The sequence below is a fragment of the Procambarus clarkii genome, chromosome 8 (assembly GCF_040958095.1).
Source record: "Procambarus clarkii isolate CNS0578487 chromosome 8, FALCON_Pclarkii_2.0, whole genome shotgun sequence".
In the NCBI taxonomy this organism is placed as follows: Eukaryota; Metazoa; Arthropoda; class Malacostraca; order Decapoda; family Cambaridae; genus Procambarus; species Procambarus clarkii.
This window is the reverse complement of record NC_091157.1, coordinates 50,128,823-50,155,382: the sequence shown is the minus strand read 5'-3', so window position 1 is coordinate 50,155,382 and position 26,560 is coordinate 50,128,823. Positions and strand designations below refer to the sequence as shown.

General features: G+C 45.6%; 1 protein-coding gene across 3 annotated transcripts in view; it reads right to left on the bottom strand.

The window, feature by feature from the left end:
• Nucleotides 1-25,853, bottom strand: part of LOC123759681 (uncharacterized) — a 30,874-nt gene extending 5,021 nt beyond the window's left edge. The window contains exons 1-9 of one of the 3 annotated variants that reach the window (XM_045744894.2): nucleotides 24,890-25,853; nucleotides 8,556-8,677; nucleotides 6,773-6,910; nucleotides 6,220-6,433; nucleotides 5,992-6,074; nucleotides 5,656-5,790; nucleotides 4,588-4,672; nucleotides 2,854-3,103; nucleotides 295-402 (exon numbers count right to left, since the gene is read on the bottom strand). In XM_045744894.2, the coding sequence (XP_045600850.1) occupies nucleotides 295-402; nucleotides 2,854-3,103; nucleotides 4,588-4,672; nucleotides 5,656-5,790; nucleotides 5,992-6,074; nucleotides 6,220-6,433; nucleotides 6,773-6,910; nucleotides 8,556-8,677; nucleotides 24,890-24,922 (1,168 nt within the window). In that variant the 5' untranslated portion in view covers nucleotides 24,923-25,853. Of the gene's footprint in view, nucleotides 1-294; nucleotides 403-2,853; nucleotides 3,104-4,587; nucleotides 4,673-5,655; nucleotides 5,791-5,991; nucleotides 6,075-6,219; nucleotides 6,434-6,772; nucleotides 6,911-8,555; nucleotides 8,678-12,131; nucleotides 12,323-24,889 lie in introns of those variants that run through there. The other 2 variants (XM_045744893.2, XM_069318236.1) reach the window with 2 other exon arrangements.
• Between the last annotated feature and the right edge of the window lie 707 nt (nucleotides 25,854-26,560).

The window sequence follows — 26,560 nt, the reverse complement described above, 5'->3', positions numbered from 1 at the left end:
CTGTATATGAGCCGTCAGCGATCCACCCCTGACCCAATACAATTTTAAATTAACTTCGGAGAGTTTCTTTTTCAGCTTCTTTCCCAAGTGAAGAACAAGAAATATAAAGAAGATTCTGCCTAGAATCACCGATCTTACCCTTTCAGGATAAAAAAATGGATGTAGGAGGGTGGTGGAGGCTTCTTAACATACTGAGACCAGAGAATATCTACCTCAACACCACCCTTATGGAATCAAGTGAAACCAACAATGATTACTATATTATTTCTTAAAGTATTATTACATGTGTGGTACCTGCAGTCAGTTGTTTAGGGAGGAAGGTCTTGCAATGGAGGCCGGTTAGTGGTCCTGAGGGAGGCCGGAGGGCCGCCACACTCACCACACCAGGCAGGCTCATCACCTCTGTGACACACAGATATACACAGCTTTACACAGCGGTTTATCACGACTAAAACAGAAGCGAAAAAGAAACAGGGAAAAAGGAGGAAACCCCACCTCCGTTTAAAACTTTGACCCAAATATCAGAGTAAGAAGGTTATCGCGAATAACGGAACTCAATTACGGGCTCACCAAAGCCCGTGTAATGTCACACTAAGGCTATAGATGAACACTGAGCAATACTTAACAAGTACACAAGGAGGAATATATGGTCAGATAACGCCCTGATGATAACGGCAAATACGGGTTTGATAAATTAGTTAAATTTATCATGTAAGACAAATCATGGTAGTCTGCCCCCAGAAGATGAATGCAGAATGAACGAGTGAGACAGTATAGTGTTTTGTTACAGAGCTGCTAGCAAGCTCAGTGAAGCTGTCAGATAAAGCTGCCAGCTACACTGAGTTACTGAGTTCACTGAGTTGTTGATCAGACCACACATTAGAAGGTGAAGGGACGACGACGTTTCGGGTCCGTCCTGGACTATTCACAATCGACTTGAGAATGGTCCAGGACGGACCGAAACGTCGTCGTCCCTTCACCTTCTAGTGTGTGGTCTGGTTAACATACTTCAGCCACGTTATTGTGACTCATCGCCCTCACCGAGTTACTTGACCATCTTGAACACGAGCGTCCACAACTGTCAAGAGCCTCCCGCCAAGTCAGTAATTAGTGCAAGAGGCCGCCAAGCCTGGACGACGCCCACATGTGGGTACTATGGAAGTAGTAAGTTTGGCGGCGGGAGGCTGATGACCAGCCTGAAAACCATCTTTTGATGCGTTATCTCAAGATATCTTATCTGAATTTACCTGAGGGCTACCATCTCTTTAGTGGCCTCAATGGGGACAAGAAGCCTGTGCATATATATACATATTTTAGGTTTGTACTGAGGTTCCCTTCCCATAGGTAGAATTATTGACTCTCCCCAAGATGTAACCCCATAGCAGTTCCCTAACTTCTGGGTTATCTATTTACTGCTCGATGAACAGTGGCATTAGGTGAAAGGAAACGTGCCCAACCATTTATGTTCTGCCCGAGGATTCGAACCCGAATTCTCAATTGTGAGTCTATAACGTAGCCAGTGTACTTCCATCTTATAATATATTGATACACATGCCATAGGCCTAATAGATGGCATTGTTTACACATGATATCGGAGCTAGAGTTTGTCAACATATATTCCTTATGAATGATGACTAAACAGTGTTATCACAGACAAAATTACATCGCTAATGTATTAAGTAACCATAATTATTTTTCCTGATAACTTGTACAATATTAATCTCTATTTATTTACAGTCAGCGACGTTGAGTGGGTCAGAGTACAGGGAGGACCTGTTGTACAGGGAGGCACTGTGTGTGTCTCCCTCAGTTCGTCAAAAGATTGTTATTTGCTTAGCTAAACGAACTCTGGGGTTCAGTTCCTGAACCAATGTGTCTCCGTAACCCTTTACACCACCGTCCACGGGATGGGTATGGGGTGCATAATAAAGAAATTGAATTGAATCAGTTCTGCCTCTAAACACACACTAACGATGCTCTCACAAAAACTAGAAATGTAATCATGTGTCGTGAAGTTACTGGTAAGTCAAGTTTTTAAACTCTACGGCCACTTGACCATTAATAACACAAGAGCTGCTCGAGGAACTGAGCATCACCATTAATGCTTGAGGATAGCAACAGGACACGTCGAGGGTTACATTGTTGTTGGTGAATGTTGAAGATGTATCTACTGAACCGCTCTTGGGGAGTGCAACCTGTCCTCTTAAAAAGAACGTCGCTTTTGGCCGTTTACCCGTATGGCCGAATTTGGACGTAATTTGAAAATGAAAAAAAAATGAAAATAAATTTGGGATTTTTTTTTTCAACAATAGTAAGTCAAGGGTCGTCTGATAGGTTAGGTGGGCAGGAAATTCTCATAAAGTTTCAAAACGTTAATTTAAAGTGTCCTCTTATAACCTCTGCGCGTAAGCCGGACGACTCGAATAGAAAACGGAACAGAACGTCACTTTTGTGAGTCGATTTCATTTCAAATTACGTCCAAATTTAGCCATATCGCGAATACGAGCCAAAAATTGCCAGAGCGGGCCAGTGTGTGGGTAACTCTGGTAAACGGGACATGGGCCGAGTGCTCGTCCTCTCAGGGGTCTCCAGTCTTATATATACAAAGCCAGTAAAGTGAAAAAACAATATTATATATTATGGAATGTTGATGAACATTTATTAAATATCATTCCGAGCTGTTTAATCCACGTGGCTACAGCTTTTAACAAAGAACTATTTTGACAGTAGTAGCACCTATGGGCCCGGACCAGATTGTCCTCTTCTAGTCATTACTTGACATCAAAACGCCACATTTTCAAAATATGAAAATCTCACTACAAGTACTTGACTACTTAAAGCCCATCTCCTTACCGGCCACTGTGTCCTGGTCGTCCCTAGGGACGTCGTCCTCCACCGTGGACTCCGGGGCCACCTCGTCCACCGCCTCGCCGGTAGCCTCGCCCGCAGCCTCGCCGCCGGCGCTCTCCTCCGTCACCTCTGTGACCTCGCCCTCGGTGTAGGCGATGCGGACGAAGGAAAAAAACTTATTGAAGACGTGTCCAGGATTTTCCAGCATCCAGGTGGAGGCTGTGGTGGTGCGGCCAGCTTTAGCGGGCAGGACCTGGCAGGGAAGATGGAGTTGTGGTCGAGATGGGGGAGGAGTAGTGGTACATGCTTATCCACACTCCCAAAATGATTGATAATACTGGTGCTAACATCACCTATATATAAATAGAAAACATTTTACACACACTCAGCCAACCCGTCCTCAGTCCATGTTTATAAAGACCCCCCAAAAAAGAAGACATTCATCAATTTTAACATACCGTTCATTCAAACTTGGAATATTCTAAAATATAAATTAATATTATTCAATATTTGCATACTTAGGCATAGGTCATGTTAGGTGTTTATGTTCTGTTAACAATTATATGTATTTGTATCTTTTTTCTTATTTTTTATTTTCTCAACACAATTTATACTTTAATTTCAATTAGTATTAAGTTTTAGTCTTAGTGTTTTTCCTGCCCGAAACGCATTGCGTAATAGTGGCTTTAGGCATTGTATGTACCAGCTCTATCTATAAGTCCATCAACGTTTTGTATCTATGTATGTATTTTACCTGAATAAATATTTGTATTTGTAGTATGTGGGGAAAGCATTGAAACATTTACAGAGTTGTGATTCGAACAGAGGTCGTGAGCAAACCACTGTTTGAGAAACGTTCATTCCACTTTCCCTCCCTTCCCTTTCCTTCGTTCGTTCCCTCTCTTTCCCTCCTATTTTTTTTCAGAAAATAAATTACGTAATCCAAATGAATTCACATTTATAGTTTTCAAGTAAACTACGAAAGTATGCTGGTAAACCGCTAGATTAAGCTTGAAAACTTTACGGAAAACACAGATCACTATAGATGCTGATATGCCTTAAGCACGGTACTTGGGTCGACCCCGACTAGCCGATGACATGAACACACCGCTCCATGTTTCATATGTGAAAGTTGGGTGAGGCTACCCTTAAGCGTCTGGCTTCCTACTTCCGACTAGACAGAATTTGATAAATCTAGATTAGAACATATTTTGTGGCTATTACACAGCATGTTAATAAAGAGCGACAATTGTGTCTTTGGCGTCGGGTGCTGCTTGGACGAGCATGTCCTGAAGATGGGTTGTGTGACTTATGTGAAGTTATTTTTGTATTCATAAACAGAGGGCTTAATGGCTGGTTCAATGAGCATCTGGCCCCTGTTTATGGGGTCGAGCTTGATTTTCAGAGAGGAGGGCAGGGTGACCATGGTGGCAGAGAGGAGGGCAGGGTGACCAAGGTGTCAGAGAGGAGGCCAGGGTGACCAAGGTGTCAGAGAGGAGGGCAGGGTGACCATGGTGGCAGAGAGGAGGGCAGGGTGACCATGGTGTCAGAGAGGAGGCCAGGGTGACCAAGGTGTCAGAGAGGAGGCCAGGGTGACCAAGGTGTCAGAGAGGAGGGCAGGATGACCAAGGTGGTAGAGAGGAGGCCAGGGTGACCATGGTGTCAGGTAAGGGGGCTGGAGTAAGCAAAAAAGGTAGGGGGGGGGGGAGCAAGTGTGAGTGAGGGTGAAGGACTCACCTGAAGATTGAGTAGGGTGACACCCTTAGTGGTAGAGCACCACCTGAGGGCTCGCTGCATCATCTCCGTCACCGTCTCCTCGCCACTGAAACACAACACCTCGTGTCAAAGGTCACAAAGGCGGTAATAACCAGTATTAACGAGACTCACTACACACAGTCACGGCCCTTGTGGATTTGTTCATTTGATACATCACGCTATTGTGATTTCTGCGTGTAATGAAGTAAGGGCGAAGAGGTAGAACGGCCTATTAACATAGCTCGAGTGCATGGGGGGAGTTGTGCAAAATCCTGGTTTGTGTCTCGGAGAGGCTGCAGGATCCAAGTAAATTCCATAGAATTTCTGGTTGTAATTCTTATACCATGTCGTATCTCAGTCGATTAAGGCAGCGTCTGGGATGCTCTCGGACGTAGGTTCGAATCCTTGTCACGGCCCTTGTGGATTTGTTCAGTATTAACGAGCATATGCTTGTTAATAGGTCAGGTTAGGTCCTCCAAAGGCACACACACAAACAGGGTAACAACGGCAGTATATGGGAAGCTGACAATCGTTAGGACGTCATTTAAAAACCCGAATAAGGGCTCTTCCAAGGTAATCTTTACAATCTAGCTTAGTTAGACTGATACTGGAATATGCAGCACCGGCCTGGAAAGTGCAGAGATTTGCAACAAAGATTAGTGCCAGAATTAAGAGGGGTTAAGCTACGAGAATGGTCCAGGACGGACCGAAACGTCGTCGTCCCTTCACCTTCTAGTGTGTGGTCTGGTCAACATACTTTAGCCACGTTATTGTGACTCATCGCCTGCTTAAGCTACGAGAACAGGTCAGGGGAATTAATTTTCACCAACCAAGATAGACGAAACAAAGAGGCTATGATCACAGCATACAAGATACTGAAGAGGACAAGAGCAGCCTCTTTATTTTAAGACAAAGTAGGACAAGAAGACATAAGTGGAATCTGAAAACTCAGCTTCCTCGCTGAGTTTGGGGGTGTGCTGAGTGTACTGGCTGACAGGTGAGCACACCACCACCACAACAACCCTTTCAACCACAATAGCAACAACTCACCTTATGAATTTGTCTGGTTTGTTTTTTGGGACAAAGTCCAAGAGGCAGATCCTGGGTATAACGTCATATCCCTGGCCCTCTTGCGGCCGCTTCTGGTACTGCGTCACGAAGAACACCCGCAGCGAGCGGCAGTACCTGCAACACAAACCTTCACTCAGCGGCAGTACCTGCAACACGCCTTCACTCACACTACAGATTGAAGCTAGTTTTAAAGGCTGTCTTAAATGATGACAGCTACGGTGGCCTCTCATAATATGATAATTATATGCAAGGAACACCGCTACTATCACTCTCATCGTGTAATATTACATGTAAACACACACACACACGACGTACTTGGTAAAGCCGTGCTGGGAGAAGGTGAGGGAAGACTTCTCGGTGTCCACCTCGATGTCCAGCACGCCGCTCATGGGGGTGTCCTAGTGGGGGAGACGGGAGGTTATTGTCATCCTATTGTCCTCCCCACAGTGTGGTGTCCCTTCCCCACTCTCCTCCCCATGGTGTGGTGTGACCTGTCACTACCCTTCCCACAGTGTGAACTGGGGGAGTGTGTCGAGGACTCACCAGGGTCTCCACGGCCAGGATACGAACCCTGGAGGTGCGGTTCTCCAGGTACTGGTTGAGACGCTCCAACAGCACTCCGGTGTCTTCGTAGTCCCTACTGAATAGGTTCTTGCGGTCCAGGTATGGCGTGAAGTCCCGGTAACTGAGCAGGAAGCGACCGGTGACAGAAGAGGACGTGTCTTCACCAGGACCTCTCAGCCACAGACGGAGGCCCCTGTGGTGGGGATGAATCGTCTTACCATCTTTCTCTGCCACAACAACGTGGCCAGCGACTCCAATATACATAACAAAGTGTCTTAAATACACATTAGTGGTCTTTAGCATTAATGAACCATGTTATAATTGTTAATAAATATATGTTAAATTTCCACGACAGATTACAGCACACAGAATGAGTATAAGGGGGTGCACTACCCACATAATGGGTATAGGGGGATGCACTGCCCACAGAATGGGTATAGGGGATGCACTACCCACAGAATGGGTATAGGGGGATGCACTACCGGTCACATGATGGGTATCGGGTCCACTTACGATACGACAACAGATATACCTGATGTGTGTGGTGGTGGGCCAAGAGTCGGCCAGGTAGGAGGGCATCTCAGACGGGGTGCAGGCCAAGCTTTCACATCCCAGGATCTCGTAGCCTTCGTGGCGGCCAAGCCATTCGTTGGCGTGTTGAACCGTCTCGCTGAAACAATCAACACACGCGCTGGTTACTAACGACACTGCAGGCCGGGAATTGTATCACTGAATTGACTGTGCCCAACACTGTCGGTGTTGGGCACTGCTGGGCACCACAGAGGGTCGAAGTACCCTCACTTGTGCTCGGGCAGGGCAGGGCACAGCCGAAGATAAGTAGGCACAGTTCTCACCGCTCAGTCCTCAACTATATATTGCATTTCTCTGCAGAAAGCCACTACAATTAGTTACGTGGTTAAGAGCAATATACCACACTACCAACTACCACATGGGAGCCATGTGGGAGGCCAGCTGTGGCCAGCTGGTCGACTCCACTCAACATGACTCAAGTTGGTCCTGAAAAGTGACTAGGTTATAGTACTTATAATTATTAATTTATCATAATTTGTGAAGCAATTGGAACGTCATGTAGTAGTAGTTAATAAATGTTAAAATATATTAAAAATACATAACCATGATCATCACCTAAAGTACCCATTTACACTGGTAAATAATTTACGAGTGAATGATGCATAAAAATAAAAAAAATCAGATAAACATGAATGTCAGGTGTTCTCTCAAGTCGTCTGATTCAAGTATCGTACTTGACCAGTGTGACAATACTGGCATACGTGACAATACTGGCATACGTGACAATACTGGCATACGTGATAATGTTGCGTCACCTCTTGTCACTGGCGGAGGCGCTTAACAGCGCTCCTGGTTACAATATAGAGCGATTTAGGCTTTTCTAATGGGTTCCTCGCGCTCCCTCCCCCCCCCCCCGAACCATGGGCCAGAATCACGAAGCAGTTACGCAAGTACTTACGAACCTGTACATCTCTTCTCAATCTTTGACGGCTTTGTTTACAATCATTAAACAATGCGCTCAGAAGCACCAGGAGGCTGTTTATAACAATAACAACAGTTGATTAGGAAGTTTTCATGCTTGTAAAGTGTTTAATAAATGTAAACAAAGCCGTCAAAGATTGAAGAAAGAGGTACACATTCGTAAGCACTTGGGTAACTGCTTCGCGAATCTGGTCCCATACCTATTATGACCGGGAATGGTTTCATAACCTGTTACCAACCATTGCAGTGTCGACAGGTGTGTGTGTCTCTCTCCCTCTGTGTTTACTCCCTCACCCCTAGCAAGGCATTCCGCGCGTTTCTCTTATTGTTTGCTACGGGGGGGGGGGGGGGGGTTATCCGGCTGCGCCCGGGTCTCTCCTCCTCTCTCTTTCCCTATCTCCGCACTCTTCCCATCTCCCTCTTCCCCTCTTTGCCTTTCTTCTCTCTCATCCTCTCCACCTTCTCTCCCCCCTCTTCCACTCTCTCCCCCAATCACAACACATAAGGTGTAGCTGCTGGAGAAGACATACCAGAAGGTTTGGCTGCTGGAGAAGACATACCAGAAGGTTTGGCTGCTGGAGAAGACATACCAGAAGGTTTGGCTGCTGGAGAAGACATACCAGAAGGTTTGGCTGCTGGAGAAGACATACCAGAAGGTTTGGCTGCTGGAGAAGACATACCAGAAGGTTTGGCTGCTGGAGAAGACATACCAGAAGGTGTGGCTGCTGGAGAAGACATACCAGAAGGTGTGGCTGCTGGAGAAGACATACAAGGTGAGGCCACTGGAGGGAGAAAAGCCTCACCTGAAGCTCTGGTAGCTGGTGGACCAGCATGTCGAGTTATCCGGGTCTTTCAAGGGAAGGAAATCCTGGTACATGAGGCCGCTGGAGAAGCCTGGCGCAGAGTTCTCCACCCACCGTCCGTTCTGTGCCGGAGAGACCACCGTCACAACCACATTCTCTCTTCCAAAAATATGAAACAAAAGAACGAGGAGATTCCAGCTTGGGTTGGAATTGGGATTCCAGCCCAACCACTTGGCCTGGAATCGCAATTGCAAGACGCAAAGATCATCTTTGACACTGAAACAGTTTGAAAAATGGTATCATTTCTGAGTTAACAATGTCACAATATGATGTAGATATATAATTGAGGTGAAAATTTAGGTGAATAGTGACCTATAACTCACCAGAGGATCAAGATGACCCTGTCGTCGTTACGAACACACACACAGAGCAGCTTGGGCAGAGCAGTTACACAGATTATCAAGGAATGTTAATCAAAAGGAAAAAATTATATATGTGCTTCCGGGGGTTGAGCTCTGGCTCTTTTGGTCCTGCCTCTCAACCGTCAATCAACTAATGTACAGGTTCCTGAGCCTACTGGGCTCTATCATATCTACACTTGAAACTGTGTATGGAGTCTGACTCCACCTCATCACTGCCTACTGCATTCCATTTGTCAACTACTCTGACACTAAGAAATAAATTCTAATGTCTCTATGGTTCATTTGGGCACTCAATTTCCACCTGTGTTCCCTAGTGCGTGTGCCCCTTGTGAGTTCAAACGAGAATACTTTTTTTGTATTCTCTCACATATTGCAGTTGGTTCTTCCTTGCTAGAATATTCTCATTCATGGTCTCGTTTGCAAACACTATCTTTATCAGGCAGTCTTTGTCGTTGTTGTACCAGCCTAACTTGAAAACATTTTCAATGCTTCATTCAACCCCTTCCACCTTTAACCCTTTTAGTATTTCATTCACTGCTGCTCTGTCCTTACCATTCCATTCTATCATACTGGAGCCTTCCTGTTCTTTAATGCCCACTGCTACCACTGATATTTTTCTTTCCAGCAGCTGACTAGTGCATCTTGCTGCTTCCTGTGAGGTAGCTGCTTTCATGGCTACCTCCTTCACCGTGGACATTGCTTCTGAATTCTTTCTCAGTATTTTTTTTTTTTAGATATATACAAGAGTTGTTACATTCTTGTACAGGCACTAGTACGCGTAGCGTTTCGGGCAGGTCCTTGAAATACGATCCCCTGCCGTGAAGAATCGTTTTTTCATCCAAGTACACATTTTACTGTTGCGTTAAACAGAGGCTACAGTTAAAAAATTGCGCCCAGTAAATCCTCCCCGGCCAGGATACGAACCCATGACATAGCGCTCGCAGAACGCCAGGCGAGTGTCTTACCACTACACCATGGAGACTGTCATTTTGAGACTGGAGACTGTCAACATTTCTGCAAATGTTGCTTGTACAGTGGCAGTCCCTTCCAATAAACCATTTCTATCTTATCTTTGGATGATTATCTGATGCTCAGCCTCAGTATTGTTCTCTGTGAAGGATTTTATCTCCTCCTTTGCTGCTGTCAGCTCGCTTTGCAGGTTGCTTATTGTATTCTTCATTTCATGCATCTCCCTCTTGATTTCCTCCCAAACTTGGGAAACATTTTCTTCATTTGGTCACTTTGACTTTTTCCTGTGTCATTGGTGTGTCTCCATGTGTGTGTGTGTGTGTGTGTGTGTGTATGTATGTTGAGGTCGTAATATTCCTGCAGTGTTGTTCTTGCATGTAGAGTCGTCGATCTTTGTACCAAAAAGCAACGCTCCATTGCACTTTTGTCAAAGTTCTTGTGTTGGAGTCACACTCACACACACACACCCACTTAGGGTCTGGTAGCTGAGTGGACAGCATGCGGGACTCGTAATTCTGTGGCCCGCGTTCGATTCACGGCGCCAGTGAGAAACAATGGGCAGAGTTTCTTTCACTCTGATGCCCCTGTTACCTAGCAATAAATAGGTACCTGGGAGTTTGACATCTGATACGGGCTGCTTCCTGGGTGTGTGTTGGGGGGGGGGAGATTAATTAGTTAGTAGTTAGTAACAATTGATTGACAGTTGAGAGGCGGGCCAAAAGAGCAGAGCTCAACCCCCACAAGCACAACTAGGTGAATATACACACTGTCATAACACACTCGTGTTCCGAGACGTAAATCACCTGGCCAGCGCAAACAACCACGCTTTGCAAATCATCTCTTTGAAGAATTCAAAGGAATTTTGATCTTGAGGTCAAACACCTCAACCTCAAGGTAAGGTTGCTAACAATAGCGATCACCCGCCCGCGGTCCGCTGACACTGAGCAGAATATTAAGTTCTTGTCTCGAAGGTTTAAGCCTCAACAGTTAATGTGATCAGCATTTTTGAGAGCTTTACCTACGTGTGTTTAATTAAATCTTGAATGTTAATTCTTGTCATTTTTTGAGTCCAGTATCGATTTGCCTCTTGGCGGAAGGTTTTGCTCCTCCGTAATACATTAGCGCCTGAGCTGGCCAAGGCACGAGGACACATTTTTTTTTAATTATCAGGGAAGGGCGCCAAGCCATTACGACTTTATAGCACTAGGAAGGGGTGTGGATAAGGATTTGGGATGGGACGGGGGATGGAATGGTGGCCCAACCACTTAGACGGTCGGGGATTGAATGCCGACCTGCATGAAGGGAGACCGTTGCTCTACCGTCCACTCCAAGTGGTTGGACAAAAATGTTCAAGAGGACACAAATGGAAGCTGGAAGCGCAAATGAGACGACGAAATACAAGGAAATAATCTTACCATGTACAGGTACTTAACAAGTGGAATGCCCTGAAGGCACAAACTGTGGAAGCCACCGCCATCCATAACTTTAAGGTCAGATTCGACAATGAGAATTCAAGCGTCAGAATATTTAAATTATTATGCAACAGGTACAAGAAGGGTTGTCAGGCGGGGCGTGACAAGCCTAGACCTCCCTCCCCCGTAGTGACTGACAGGTGGACATAAAAGCGTTTACCAACTTAAATAATGTTTCATTTATGACGTTACAAGATGACTGAAGCACAGTCACATACAGCATCAAAGAGCTTCACTGCCATATAAGATGTTCACTCACACACAAAAACTAGCTTCCAAACTAAAAGTTGACAAACTTGCTCTGCTGAAGTGGAATATGAAGTCTATAACATAGACAAACCAGTGCATGTCTCACTGGCTATTAATATACACAAAATTTCGCTGAAGCATTCGTTGTGGCACTGACTAGTGGCACTGACTAGTGGCACTGCCCTCACCTCCCAGAAGTTAGAAATATCTCGGTACGAAATTGGGACAATCAAACCGCCTTAGAAATTCTTCACATGATATACAAGCCCGATTTTCCAAGTTTTGCGAGCGCTACAAATTCAAACTTTTCCTCACTACTCTCGTAAAACTTCTATAATCTTCTTAGACTCAAACTTATAACCCATATTCAAGTAGTGATCTGAATAACTGTCGACAGGCAGTTATCTAAAATATGTGACCACATCACTGCCACCACAATTGTCAGCGAGGGTCAATTCACTCACACGAGTCCGTGACCTCGTTCTCTCTTTGCGCCTAGCAGCGGCCCTTCTCTAACCTGGAACTTCTCGGCAGTGAAGGAGGCGCCAGGGAAGGTGGAGGCACTCATAGTGGCGGTGTGTCCGCCGGCCGCCCCGCCCCGGCACTGGTCGTCACAGCAACTCGTGCTCACCTGCTGCCCGCCATCACAACAAACGTTCGCACGTCACAGCCGAACATGAGGGCCAGGCCACCACATCGACCAGTGGAACATGGCTCCACCCGCCCCTGTAATTACCCACATGAATGAATACCTTTGTACTCCAGCAGACACTCGGCAGGAGTGCCAGTATCTGTGTACTCCAGGAGACACTCGGCAGCAGCAGTGCCAGTATCTGTGTACTCCAGGAGACACTCGGCAGCAGTGCCAGTATCTGTGTACTCCAGGAGACACTCGGCAGGAGTGTCAGTATCTGTGTACTCCAGGAGACACTCGGCAGGAGTGCCAGTATCTGTGTACTCCAGCAGACACACAGTGACGAAGAGCAGTGAAGTCCATTCCATGCACCCGTCATACCCCCTGTTTATGAATGAAAAGTGGTTTACACCCCACCCGTCCTCACACTAGGCTGTTTAAAGCAGCGGCCGTCCTCCCCAGACGCATTCATCAATTTTAACATACTGTGTATTAAAAAGTGGTTTGTTCTCATATATAAATTAATATTATTATACATAAAAATTCTATGTATAATTAGGCGTAGATTAGGTTAGGCGTTTAGGTTCTGTTGGCGATTATTTGTATTTGAAGTACGTGGGTGAAGCATTTATAGCAACCCGTCCTCGACTCAAGTCCATTACATCCAGCGGTCAACCCCACAGACGCATTCATAAATTTTAACATGCTGTTCATTCAAAACGGGAATTTTCGCAAGTATAAATTAATATTATAATATATTAGCATATTGTGTATAAATAGGCATAGGTTAGGTTAGGTTAGGTGTTTAGGTTCTGTTGGCGATTATTTGTATTTGTAGTACGTGGGTGAAACATTTATAGCGTTGTGATTCGAACAAAATTCGTCAGTGAAGCACTTGTTCCGGATATGTTCGAACGTCAGCAGTTGTGAGTCGTGTGTAAACCGCTTTTCATTCATAAACAGGGGGTTTGGAGGCTGGATTAACGAGCTTGGATCTTTGTATGCAACCCGTCTTCGACTCAAGTCCATTACATCCATCGGTCGACCCCACAGGCGCATTCATAAATTTTAACATGCTGTTCATTCAAAACGGGAATTTTCTCAAATATAAATTAATATTATAATATATTAGCATATTGTGCATATATAGGCATAGGTTAGGTTAGGTGTTTAGGTTCTGTTGGCGATTATATGTATTTGTAGTACATGGGGGAAGCATTTACAGCATTGTGATTCGAACAAAATTCGTCAGTGAAGCACTTGTTCCGGAAGTGTTCGAATGAAATCAGTTGTAAGTCAGCCCGTCCTCCAAACAAAGATCCAAAAGTGATTCCATGCAGCCGCCAAACCCCCTGTTTATGAATGAAAAGCGGTTTACACACGACTCACAACTGCTGACGTTCGAACATATCCGGAACAAGTGCTTCACTGACGAATTTTGTTCGAACCACAACGCTATAAATGCTTCACCCACGTACTAAAAATACAAATAATCGCCAACAGAACCTAAACACCTGACCTAACCTAACCTATGCCTATATATACACAATATGCTAATATATTATAATATTAATTTATACTTGCGAAAATTCCCGTTTTGAATGAACAGCATGTTAAAATTTATGAATGCGCCTGTGGGGTTGACCGCTGAATGTAATGGACTTGAGTCGAGGACGGGTTGTGTAAGTCGTGTGTAAACTGTTTTTCATTCATAAACAGCTGGGGTTTGGCGGGTGCATGGAATCACTTTTGGGTCTTTGTTTGGAGGACGGGCTGCGACTCCAGCCCGTCCTCCAAACAAAGACAGGTATAAGCTCAGTATACCTGTGTCAGTTCAACAGTGTATTCCTGAAGATGTCACATTGCTGACGAAACGTCGAACAATGGAAAGATTAAGTGATCCAGTGTTTCCTCCAGATGGTAAAAGATATTTACGTAGAATGGAAAATATCCAAAAGCCAGACAGCCAGGAGCACTATGCAACTGGCGTACATGGTACCTTAACCGCTTGATCAACCGTGACTGTACAAAAGACGTTGGTAGCCGTGCTATATCCCCAACATCCCTACGGCACTTGGTGGTAAGCTTGGGCATAGTTATTTCATTGAATCACCTCACTTTGTGGGGCCACGTGAGCAGCACAAATGCGAACAAGCTTGAATGGCCCCCAAGCATATATGCAACTGAAAACTCACACCCCAGAAATGACTCGAACCCAGACAGCCAGGAGCACTATGCAACTGGCGTATATAACGGCATAACCTTTAGTATAATTTAACGGTTATGTTGAAGACGTCATAAAAAGAAAGGTGAAACGCCATGCAACTTGTGAAGAGTCAACCAACACGACACTTGTACCCACTATTAGATTCTTTTACAGGAACTTCTTTTCGACGGCTCATAAAACGGAGGAAAGTGTCCTGAAAGATATTATTAATAGGAACGTTATCCTCACAGACACAAATCAGAAGATACAATTGACAATTTACTACAAAAACAAGAAAACGGCCAACCTACTCATGAAGAACTCTCCAGACACCAAACAGAACGTCTTGAAAGAAACCAACGTCGTCTATGACTTCAAATGCCCACTTGGGGACTGTCAGCCCCAAAGATCTCAGTATATAGGCAAGACAACAACGTCTCTTTCCAGGCGATTAACAATGCACAAACAACAGGGCTCCATCAAGGAACATATAATCTCCTCTCAACCAGACCGTCACCAGAGAAATCTTAACAAGCAACACAGAAATCATCGATAGATATAGCGATAGCAGGCGGCTCGACATCAGCGGGGCACAACACATCAAAAAGTCAACACCAGCAATCAACAGCCAATTAACACAACTATATTCTACTCACTTCAAGACCCCGAACCAGCAAGAGAAAATAAGGACCTATAGGCCTTCTGTAGTTACTTTCATTCTTATGTTCACATATGCAATTCATACCCATTGATTTGTGTCACCTCACCCAAAAACATTAGTGTTATATCACCTCACCCAAAACGAATATAAGCACGAAATGATATGTGTAAGCCTGTCTTTGAAAATGTGAGAAGTCCTTGCGAAACGCTTTTAGGCGTCAAATCATAAATAAAAAAATGAGAAAATGAACTTTAGAGAGTTAATTTTTCAATTACCCCCGACAGTGAAGAGAAATATTGAGAAGATCCGTGTTAGAATCATTAATCTTACCCTTTCGGTCATATTCAACAACATATGTTTACAAGAAAGACTGCTACCAATATATATATATATAATGAATCAATTAATAAAAGTAAGTAGGTAGGTGGCGTGTGTGTGTGGAGTTTATCAAAATCAATTAATGACTCTAGCGCGAATCTTCCTTTACATTTTCTTCACCTGAGAAGGAATATTAAAAATGAACTTTCCAAAGTTCTTTTTAGTTTGATTTGACCTGACACTAAGAGATGAGTTTCATTAACACTTGTTAACATTTTCAATGGCAGAGTTCCAATGATTACAAGGATTGTTTGATGAAGATTAAGCCACCCAAGAGGTGGCACGGGCATGAATAGCCCGTAATGATTACAAACTTTCCTGTTGCATGATATATAATAGAGGATGAGGTACAGGTGAAGCACCTCACTTATAGGTCCATTGTATCTTATCTATCTCTTACGGGCTCACCATAGCCCGTGCTACATGGACACTTCGTACTGAGTAGCTAAATCTGAAACAACAACAACAGTATGTTGTATGTTCCGTCGTGTTCTGAACAAACAACAACAACATAGTCAAAAGTTACAGCAACAATAGAAGACTGGACATCGGCGAGGCACTATACACCAAGTCACGTATCAATAGCCAACTAGCACCAAATTATACGCTGCCAACTTCCAGAACACGACGGAGCATACAACATACTGCCCCAGCCATCATGAGCCAGGCCACACCTTCATCCATGCATTGTGTCTTACGTTGCCTGAAGTATATTCAACAAGATGAAGTCTACAATCTACTTAAATCACTAGCCACAGGTTGTGGGGCTGCTTAAGTCCGCCAAAGACTCTTATAAATGTCTAAGACAATAGGCAAGACAATCTACCGTTGTATGGAGCTGCTGGCTTCAACTCTCAATCGAATCTCGAATCTCACTCTTTCCCAGTGAGAAAACGAGCAGATGTAGACCCTGTCCACACAAATAAGAGTCATTCAGAAGTCTCTATTTACTATTTGTATCTGCAGAATCGAGCTATTAGCTCTTGGACCCCGCCTTTCTAACCAATATATGTTTCCTCTTTTATTGCTACTACATATATTTCTCTTTAACACACTCACACACATCCCCAGGAAGCAGCCCGCAGCAGCTGTCTAACTTCCAGGTCCCTATTTACTGCTAGGTGAACAGACGCATCAGGGTGAAAGAAACTATGCCCATTTGTTTCTGCCTCTGCCAGGGATCGAACCCAGGCCCTTAGGACTACGACCCTAGATCGTTGTCAACTCAGCCGTGAGGCCCCCAACCCGTTCTCGCAAATTTAATAAGTCAATATTGACTTATTAAATATGTGCATAGGTGACATACTTAACATAATAGATACCCGTAAAAAAAATTCATAGAAAATACTGACCTTACCTAACCTACTTAGTATGTTAAGATAAGCATCTTATTGCTTCGTAATTACAATTATTACCTAACCTATAATAGGTATAGGTTAAGTAATAATTGTAATTACGAAGCAATAAGATGCTTATCTTAAGATACTAACAAGGTTAGGTAAGGTTGGTGTTTTCTATGAATCTTTTTAAGGGTATCTATTATGTTTAGTATATCACCTAAGCACGTAGTTAATAAGTCAATATTGACTTTACGAATTTGCGAGAACGGGTTGGAGGCCCCTCTGTATTTACAGACCTGTGTCATTGCTTTCAATTACTGGGTAAATTTGCTCGTGCAACAGATGGCTCAATGTTCACCTAACAGGTGGCTCAATGTTCACCTAACAGGTGGCTCAATGTTCACCTAACAGGTGGCTCAATGTTCACCTAACAGGTGGCTCAATGTTCACCTAACAGATGGCTCAATGTTCACCTAACAGGTGGCTCAATGTTCACCTAACAGGTGGCTCAATGTTCACCTAACAGGTGGCTCAATGTTCACCTAACAGGTGGGTCAATGTTCACCAAACAGGTGGCTCAATGTTCACCTAACAGGTGGCTCAATGTTCACCTAACAGGTGGCTCAATGTTCAACGTCCACCGTTGGTTCAAACAGCTGGATTCTTGCAACAGATGAACCAAACATACTTCGGGGAACCAGAGTGAACCGGTGCCATCTGGCTGGTCGTCAAATGCAACGATCGATTGGCTTTAAGCAAGACTGGCAACGGGTGGCGTCACCTACGGCTCCAGGAGGTACCTGGAATTGGCAGGTGAACACACCCCCGCCTACACACGCGTGTTGATATGATCACGACGTAGAAAATAGTGACAGCAATCGCGACACAACTGACAAGGAGAAATCTGTTAAACCAATTTAGCAAACAGGAGGTCATAGATTCAAAGCTAAGGAGCTGAAGGGGCAGAATGCATACAGGAGATTTATCTTTTGGCGAACAAGGCTACAGACGGTTGGAACAGGTTAAGTGGTGGAGGCCAAAACCGTCAGTAGTTTCAAAGTGTTGTACGACAAAGAGTACTGGGAAGACGGGACACCACGAGCGTAGCTCTCATCCTGTAACTACACTTTTGTTATTACACACTTCCCCACACCCCACACACCAACCCGTCCTCGACTCAAGTCCATTCCATCCAGCGGTCGACCCCACAGACGCATTCATAAATTTTAATATGCTGTTCATTCAAAACGGGAATTTTCTCAAGTATAAATTAATATTATAATATATTGGCATATTGTGTAAATATAGGCATAGGTTACGTTAGGTTAGGTGTTTAGGTTCTGTTGGCGATTATTTGTATTTGTAGTACGTGGGTGAAGCATTTACAGCGTTGTGGTTCGAACAAAATTCGTCAGTGAAGCACTTGTTCCGGAAGTGTTCGGACCTCATCAGTTGTGAGTCGTGTGTAAACCGTTTTTCATTCATAAACAGGGGGTTTGGCGGGTGGATGGAATCACTTTTGGGTCTTTGTTTAGAGGACGGGCTGCACACACCACCTTCATTATTCCAATGATCCTAAATTAACCCTTCAAATATAATTATAATCTTTGCGAGCGTGATGAGCTGGAGTGTGTAGGTGGTGTGTGTGTAGGTGGTGTTTATTGGGGGGTGGCGCCGTATCTTGGTGGTAATGAAGTAGTTTAGTGGGTGGTAGGGTGGCCAGGGTGGTGACTGGCTAGGGTGGCCAGGGTGGCAAGGGAGGTGAGTGGCCAGGGTGGTGACTGGCTAGGGTGGCCAGGGTGGCAAGGGAGGTGAGTGGCCAGGGTGGTGACTGGCTAGGGTGGCAAGGGAGGTGAGTGGCCAGGGTGGTGACTGGCTAGGGTGGACAGGGTGGCCAGGGAGGTGAGTGGCCAGGGTGGTGACTGGCTAGGGTGGCCAGGGTGGCAAGGGAGGTGAGTGGCCAGGGTGGTGACTGGCTAGGGTGGCCAGGGTGGCCAGGGAGGTGAGTGGCCAGGGTGGTGACTGGCTAGGGTGGACAGGGTGGCCAGGGAGGTGAGTGGCCAGGGTGGTGACTGGCTAGGGTGGCAAGGGAGGTGAGTGGCCAGGGTGGTGACTGGCTAGGGTGGACAGGGTGGCTAGGGTGGACAGTGGCTTGTTGCAAAGCACATAATCAGAAGGTGTGTGGTTATGTGGGCGTGATGGAGGAGGGGACGCGGGTCGACACGCGACGGGTGAGAAACAACATTGATGAAAACATTTGCTAGAAAACTGTAATTCGAAGAAAAATAGGTGAAGGTCATTTGGCACATTATTACCCTTTATTACTTATCCCATTTATTTTTTATTTTTTTTTATTAATTACCGCATTGATCCGGAACTTGTCTTGCCATATTCACCTTGTTATCGTTACTCCTTACAATTTGTGTTTCCTGATATATTTTCGTAAACTCATCTAATGGGATTGTAATTTATTGTAGGCACGGGAGGCGGCTGGTTCATTGTGCACCCCATACTCATCCTGTGAGTGGTAGTTCAATGTGCACCCCATACTCATCCTGTGAGTGGTAGTCCATTGTGCACCCCATACTTATCCTGTGAGTGGTAGTTCATTGTGTACCCCATACTCATCCTATGAGTGGTAGTCCATTGTGTACCCGAAACTCATCCTGTGAGCAGTAACGCAAACAAGTATTAAAAACGGCTCTTATGAGAATCTGTTGTTTACAATATTTGTTTACAGTATGTTATTTACAACTACGGAAAGATAGGCGAGCTGAAGTAGACAGGGAACTTCCATTGATTATTATTTCGCATGAACTGACATCCACGTAGGGCTCCTGAAACATTGATGAAGATGTGAGCCCGCGAGTCATCACATGTTTACCAAGAGTGGGAGCAGCCTCGCCCACCTCAGAGAATGTGGGCCACAGTCTCACAGTACAAAACATCTCGTTTCGTGTCAGCTAATGATGGTGGAAGATCAATAGCGGCCAATATCATGCCGTCCTTACCACCGTAAGAGCTGACAGGGTGGAGTCGGAGGAGGGGGGGGGGGAGGAGGGATCTCAACACGCATGGCACCTAGTTGCCACAGGCAGCATATCCTCTGGGACCGCTACCAGTTGCCACAGGCAGCATATCCTCTGGGACCTCTACCAGTTGCCACAGGCAGCATATCCTCTGGGACCTCTACCAGTTGCTACAGGCAGCATATCCTCTGGGACCTCTACCAGTTGCCACAGGCAGCATATTCTCTGGGACCTCTACCAATTGCCACAGGCAGCATATCCTCTGGGACCTCTACCAGTTGCCACAGGCAGCATATCCTCTGGGACCTCTACCAGTTGCCACAGGCAGCATATCCTCTGGGACCTCTACCAGTTGCTACAGGCAGCATATCCTCTGGGACCTCTACCAGTTGCCACAGGCAGCATATTCTCTGGGACCTCTACCAATTGCCACAGGCAGCATATCCTCTGGGACCTCTACCAGTTGCCACAGGCAGCATATCCTCTGGGACCTCTACCAGCTGCCACAGGCAGCATATCCTCTGGGACCTCTACCAGTTGCTACAGGCAGCATATCCTCTGGGACCTCTACCAGTTGCCACAGGCAGCATATTCTCTGGGACCTTTACCAGTTGCCACAGGCAGCATATCCTCTGGGACCTCTATCAGTTGCCACAGGCAGCATATCTTCTGGGACCTCTACCAGTTGCCACAGGCAGCATATCCTCTGGGACCTCTACCAGTTGCCACAGGCAGCATATCCTCTGGGACCTCTACCAGTTGCCACAGGCAGCATATTCTCTGGGACCTCTACCAGTTGCCACAGGCAGCATATTCTCTGGGACCTCTACCAGTTGCCACAGGCAGCATATTCTCTGGGACCTCTACCAGTTGCCACTGGCAGTATATTCTCTGGGACCTCTACCAGTTGCCACAGACAGCATATCCTCTGGGACCCCCACCTCTACCAGTGGCCACATTCTCTGGGCTTCAAGTAAAGAACAGATGAAGAGTACAATTCCAATCCAATAAAAGGAACCGAGTGGGTCCAAGGACCTTACCCGTCTTCTCACTAAAGACGGGAGTAGTTCCATCTCCATATCAAGCCACGAACTCGATGAGAGGTTTGATAATCAAAGTATACCAGAAGATCACAATTACCTTCACCTTCAGGAGTGAAAGATAAGGAGAAAGAACCCAGAAAGAAAGGTCCACCAATTACGATAAAGCGAGCGTGTTACACCCGAAAGCTCCTATCTTAGTGACTGTCGATCCTTCAACAGACACCAGCTGCCATCACCCGCAACAGGCGCCAGTTGCCATCACCCGCAACAGGCGCCAGCTGCCATCACCCGCAACAGGCGCCAGCTGCCATCACCCGCAACAGGCGCCAGCTGCCATCACCCGCAACAGGCGCCAGCTGCCATCACCCGCAACAGGCGCCAGCTGCCATCACCCGCAACAGGCGCCAGCTGCCATCACCCGCAACAGGCGCCAGCTGCCATCACCCACAACAGGCGCCAGTTGCCATCACCCGCAACAGGCGCCAGTTGCCATCACCCGCAACAGACACCAGCTGAAAGTCGACATTTAGGCGTCTTAAAACAACGGCCGGTGCTGGCGTGTCCCTCAGAAGGTCGCCCTGAATGTCAGAAAAGGTCACAACACACTCGCCCTCCCGTCCCGCCTGCAGGTATTAAGCTCACCCTCAGGTCTCTCACAGCCAGCCAGTAAACCTACATTGTTTACCTTACTTGACTCGCTAGTCAAAGCATGTGCTCTTAAAAGAGGCCAGTTGATTACCCTCTTGGACTGCCTTGAGGATATACCAGGAACTGCAACAATATTTTAGTAGATCGTCACAGAGCTCACACACTGCTGGGATAAGCATCCAGGGTTTCATGACTGTGAAAAGTGTGAAAAGTACTTACGCGCCGAGGTGCCCAAGGCCCAGCGTACAGCTGGGTGACAGCGTCCCAACTCCTCCCGTAAAACTATTACAAATTCACTATGTGATCACAGTATAAAACATAATTAAAAATATAATTTCAAATGGAGTGAAACAGACAGCCCCAGACCAAAGCTTGGAATTCAATATTTATTACAAAACAAAAAGGACTGTTCATTTAATACTTAAGAACAGCCCCAATAAACAATACAACTTTCTCGAAAGAGCAAACGTGATATCCCAATTTACATGCCCTAATGAATGATGCCACCTTCGACCTTCTTATATTGGTATGACCATCACAAAGTTTTCAGAAGACCGACCTGCCATCTACAAGCTGCTGCCCCCTAGACACCATATGCAAAGTGTACATAACACAACACTCACTAGGTACATGCTAGTAGATAATACAAAAATCCTGGCATCCACCACTGACCAAAGACTACAAATCCTGGAAGTGCAAATACAGAACCTTCATGACTTCAGGAATGGATTGTGGAGCCAGCACTAGTGGAATGGATGCTGAAGCCAGCAGACAACCCAAGCGACAGAGAGAGGTAGATATGACAGAGAACGAAAGATGAACCTCGAGGTCCAGAAGACCTCCTGAACCTCCTGGAGGAGAGTATATGTTCAGTGAGGTGTTTGTCGCACACGACAACTCCTAACTGGTGCAAATGGTAATATCTTTCCAGGAAATCAATCTTGGGACTGAAGGTAATATTTACCGCGAGTCACAACTGCAATTTCGGAAACGAATGAAGATTTGCTGGATATTTATGAGTAATCAATATGGCCTCTAAACCTCGCCTATCGACCTCTTTTCGGCAATTTTTTGTCTTGGCAACAAAGGCAGACTGCACAGTACCGACTGCCAGACTCTGGCTGTGTCAATCGATCTTAAGAGTATTGTAGTGCTTAAGTGACAGGACTCCAACAGCCAACACTCAAACTGGGAACACTAACAAAAGTCTCACAAGTGAGCGAGTGAGCGAGCAAGACAGCCAGCCAGCCAGCCAGCCAGCCAGCCAAATACTCAACAAGCCAACTCCTCGAAACATAGAAGACTGGATGTACAAGAAACGCAATTCAGTCGTCATTGTTTACCAACATTAGCGCTGTACCTGCTCCAACTATGTGAACATTAATCATCCGTGCCAAACACAGCAGAAATACTTGGAAGATTGGACCAGCCGTTTCCGATGAATTCTTAGTAACCGCAAACACCTGGTGAGCTGCAGTTGTTTGTATGTCGTCACCATCTGCGTCAAACAACCCAGAACTAAAGACAGCTGCTGATTAGAGCAACTGTGTCAAGGCAGTTGGACAGCTCGCACCACTTCAGGCGCTGAATGTTCCACTACCCATGGCAACCTGCTTCACATCTGCCGAGAGCATTCACCTGTTGCTGCCTACCCCCACATAACGTTCCTGCCTACCGCAACAATGGGTGTGCGTGTGTGCATACTTGTGAAACTAAGCATTAACACCTGTTTGGACTCTTGTCCGCAAAGTTTACAATGGATCTCGTGTGAAAATAATTACCTCTGGCCATAGATTACCACTTTAACTACTACCAGTTAAAGGAGTATTACAGACATCTTGTGGACGAAATTTGCTTGTACCCTGTGACCAAACGGCTTGTATTTTCCCAACATCAACCTAATAGGTGACGCCAGGATTCCTCGTAGGGGTGCCGTCGCCCACACTTGCTGTAGTACAACCGAGACAAATAGTTATTTGTTGTAGCTACACTGTTAAGCCAGACATTCCACTAACTCTGCTTACCTTCGCCGTGACACTTTCGCAGAGTTTTGCCAAACCCTCTGGTTCTCTATAGGTACATTGTTATCAAATAATGTTTAGAGGTTGCTGTTGAGGCCAGTTTACTCTATACTACTTGTCCTGTGAGTAGTAATTCAGATTAATCACCGAGGTACAGACGGTCTTAACCAGACCCCGTGCATGTTCTTTGACTAGTTTTTAACATGTCTGTGAACACCTTACATTTAAATATAATGAAAGCTAATAACATAACATTTCCGGCGCTGTAACTTTGACAATGTAATATTCCACATTAAAGGCAAGTCATTTTGGTAATACTTTTTATTTCCAACACTGAGTGTACGAGGCAACAGAAGTAATGTTGTTAAGGCCCCACAACTTACGACGTGTCGCAAATAACGCGGCTAAGACAAACTCACAAAATCTGAAATTGAAGATACAACTACGCTTCGGTCCTTCCTAGATTGTCCTTACACCACTTGATTGTTGGTGTAATTGTCATTACACCAACAATCAAGTGGTGTAATGACATGATAATGGTCCAGCACGGACCAAAATTTAGTCATTTCCTTTCTTGTTTATCGGTTAGGCGTCTCAGTCCGCTTATTCTATCGCACACAGTTTCCGTTATCTACCAAAGTCAAATTCGGATACATTGAACGAATGTCCCATTAGATTGTGTTTTAAACCTTCAATATTCTTTGTAATCCTAAACGCTACGCGTACTAGTGGCTGTACAAGAATGTAACAACTCTTGTATATATCTCAAAAAAAAAAAAAAAAAAAAATCACACAGGGCTGTTTTTTTTTGCTCCAGCGGTGTTTGATAGCTTTTATAGGAAGAAGAAACTGACCGAGATTACAGCCTATCTGAGGACTTGAAACTTCAGCGATTGCTGTAGAATGTCGCAGTTTTGTGTTCGCTTACACTTGTAAACGTTGTAAAGGATGGATTCACATATAAATCAGCTCAACGTAGAGTTGACATTGAAAAACAAAAAACTTCACAGAGTGGAGGCCTTAAAGAGGTGCCTAGGACGTGGAGGGCAGGGAGTGGGAGGCAGGGAGTGGGAGGCAGGATGTGGGAGGCAGGGAGTGGGAGGCAGGATGTGGGAGGCAGGGAGTGGGAGGTAGGGAGTGGGAGGTAGGGAGTGGGAGGCAGGATGTGGGAGGCAGGGCGTGGGAGGCAGGGTGTGGAGGACAGGGAGTGGAAGGCAGGAAGTGCCCGGGACACTGAAACAATGATGAACGATGCCACTTACCTGAATGTTGTTTGACGAAGAGTTTTGCGACATCTCTGGACCTGCAAAATATCACCACATCCAGATCTTTCCGCACCAACCGTAAACCTTATATCTAAACCGGAACTTGACCTTCTCCAAGCCGGTATCAAGGTTATCTAGGGCAGTAGTCGACGTTATCCAAGCCAGCAGTCGACGTTATGTAGGGAAGTAGTGGAAGTTATCCAGGGAAATAGTCGACGTTATCCAAGCCAGTGGTCGACGTTATGTAGGGAAGTAGTGGAAGTTATCCAGGGAAATAGTCGACGTTATCCAAGCCAGTGGTCGACGTTATGTGGGGAAGTAGTGGAAGTTATCCAGGGGAAATAGTCGACGTTATCTGGGGCAGTAATCAACGAACTGTCGCTGTGTATTTCTACTTTTTCTTCTAACGTGAGAGAGTAGCGCAGCAACACTCCACCAACAGTATCATATTTTGCTACGATTCTTTACAAAAGTTGCACATATTTATCGTTGTGGGTATACACTGCATGCATACACGTGTCACTGCGAGTATACATGGCTTGTATACACGTCCCTGCGAGTACACACTGTTTGCAAACGCATGTTAATGTGAGTACACATTGTTTGCATACGCATATCTGTGTAGGTATAAACGATATTTTGCTATCTCAGTAGCTGGCGAACTGTATATTTATTTATCATTTGTTTACGAATAATCAACCAAGAGTTGTAAACAAAACTCCTCCACTGCTGAGACAGGAGAACTGTAAACTAAGCTCTACAGCTGAGACAGGAGAACTGTAAACATAGCTCCTCCACAGCTGAGACAGGAGAACTGTAAACAAAGCTCTACAGCTGAGACAGGAGAACTGTAAACAAAGCTCCTCCACAGCTGAGACAGGAGAGCTGCAATCCAAGCTGTGGACAGGTGTGGTGGTGCGAGCCGGACGCGAGCGACAGTAGAGAGAGGTTGACAGTGACTGGCCCAGGTTCAGGTGGCAGAGTGAGGCGGCTGGTAATGCTCGGGAAAGAGGCGCCTGGAAGAGTAGCAGGTGAGCCAGTAGCACTACTTGCATTTGTTCCTGACGCACCAGATCTATAGTAGCAGTCGCTTATGTTCACATGACAGTCGCCGGCCGTTCGTGAGTGTGCTGGACCAGCGGGCCGGTCGATTGTTACCCAGGTGTTTCTGTAGACATATAGTGGGTCACGCAACGTGAGGAACGACCCGCACTCAAAAATTGACCAAAATCTCCTCTTTACAACCGCTCCTGTGCCAGATAAGTCCACTATGGGCTCACCATAGCCTGTGCTACTTGCCCCGCTCCTGTGCCAGGAAAGTCCACTATGGGCTCACCATAGCCCGTGCTACTTGCCCCGCTCCTGTGCCAGGTAAGTTACGGGCTCACCATAGCCCGTGCTGCTTGGAACTTGTTCCGAGTAGCTGAATCTATAACAACAACAACATCCTCTTTACAAATAATAAGTATTACACACAAAACTCAGCTAATTGTTGGAACTTTTTTCACTTGCTATATTTGAACACTCTCTTCAAACTATTGGCTAAATGCCGGTTAGTCCACTTTTACACTATGTCTAACAAGCAATCAGTCCTCAGGTTGTGTTCATTTCCTCCAGCGGCCGACCCCAAAGATGCATTCATCAATTACACACACAAATCACAATAGC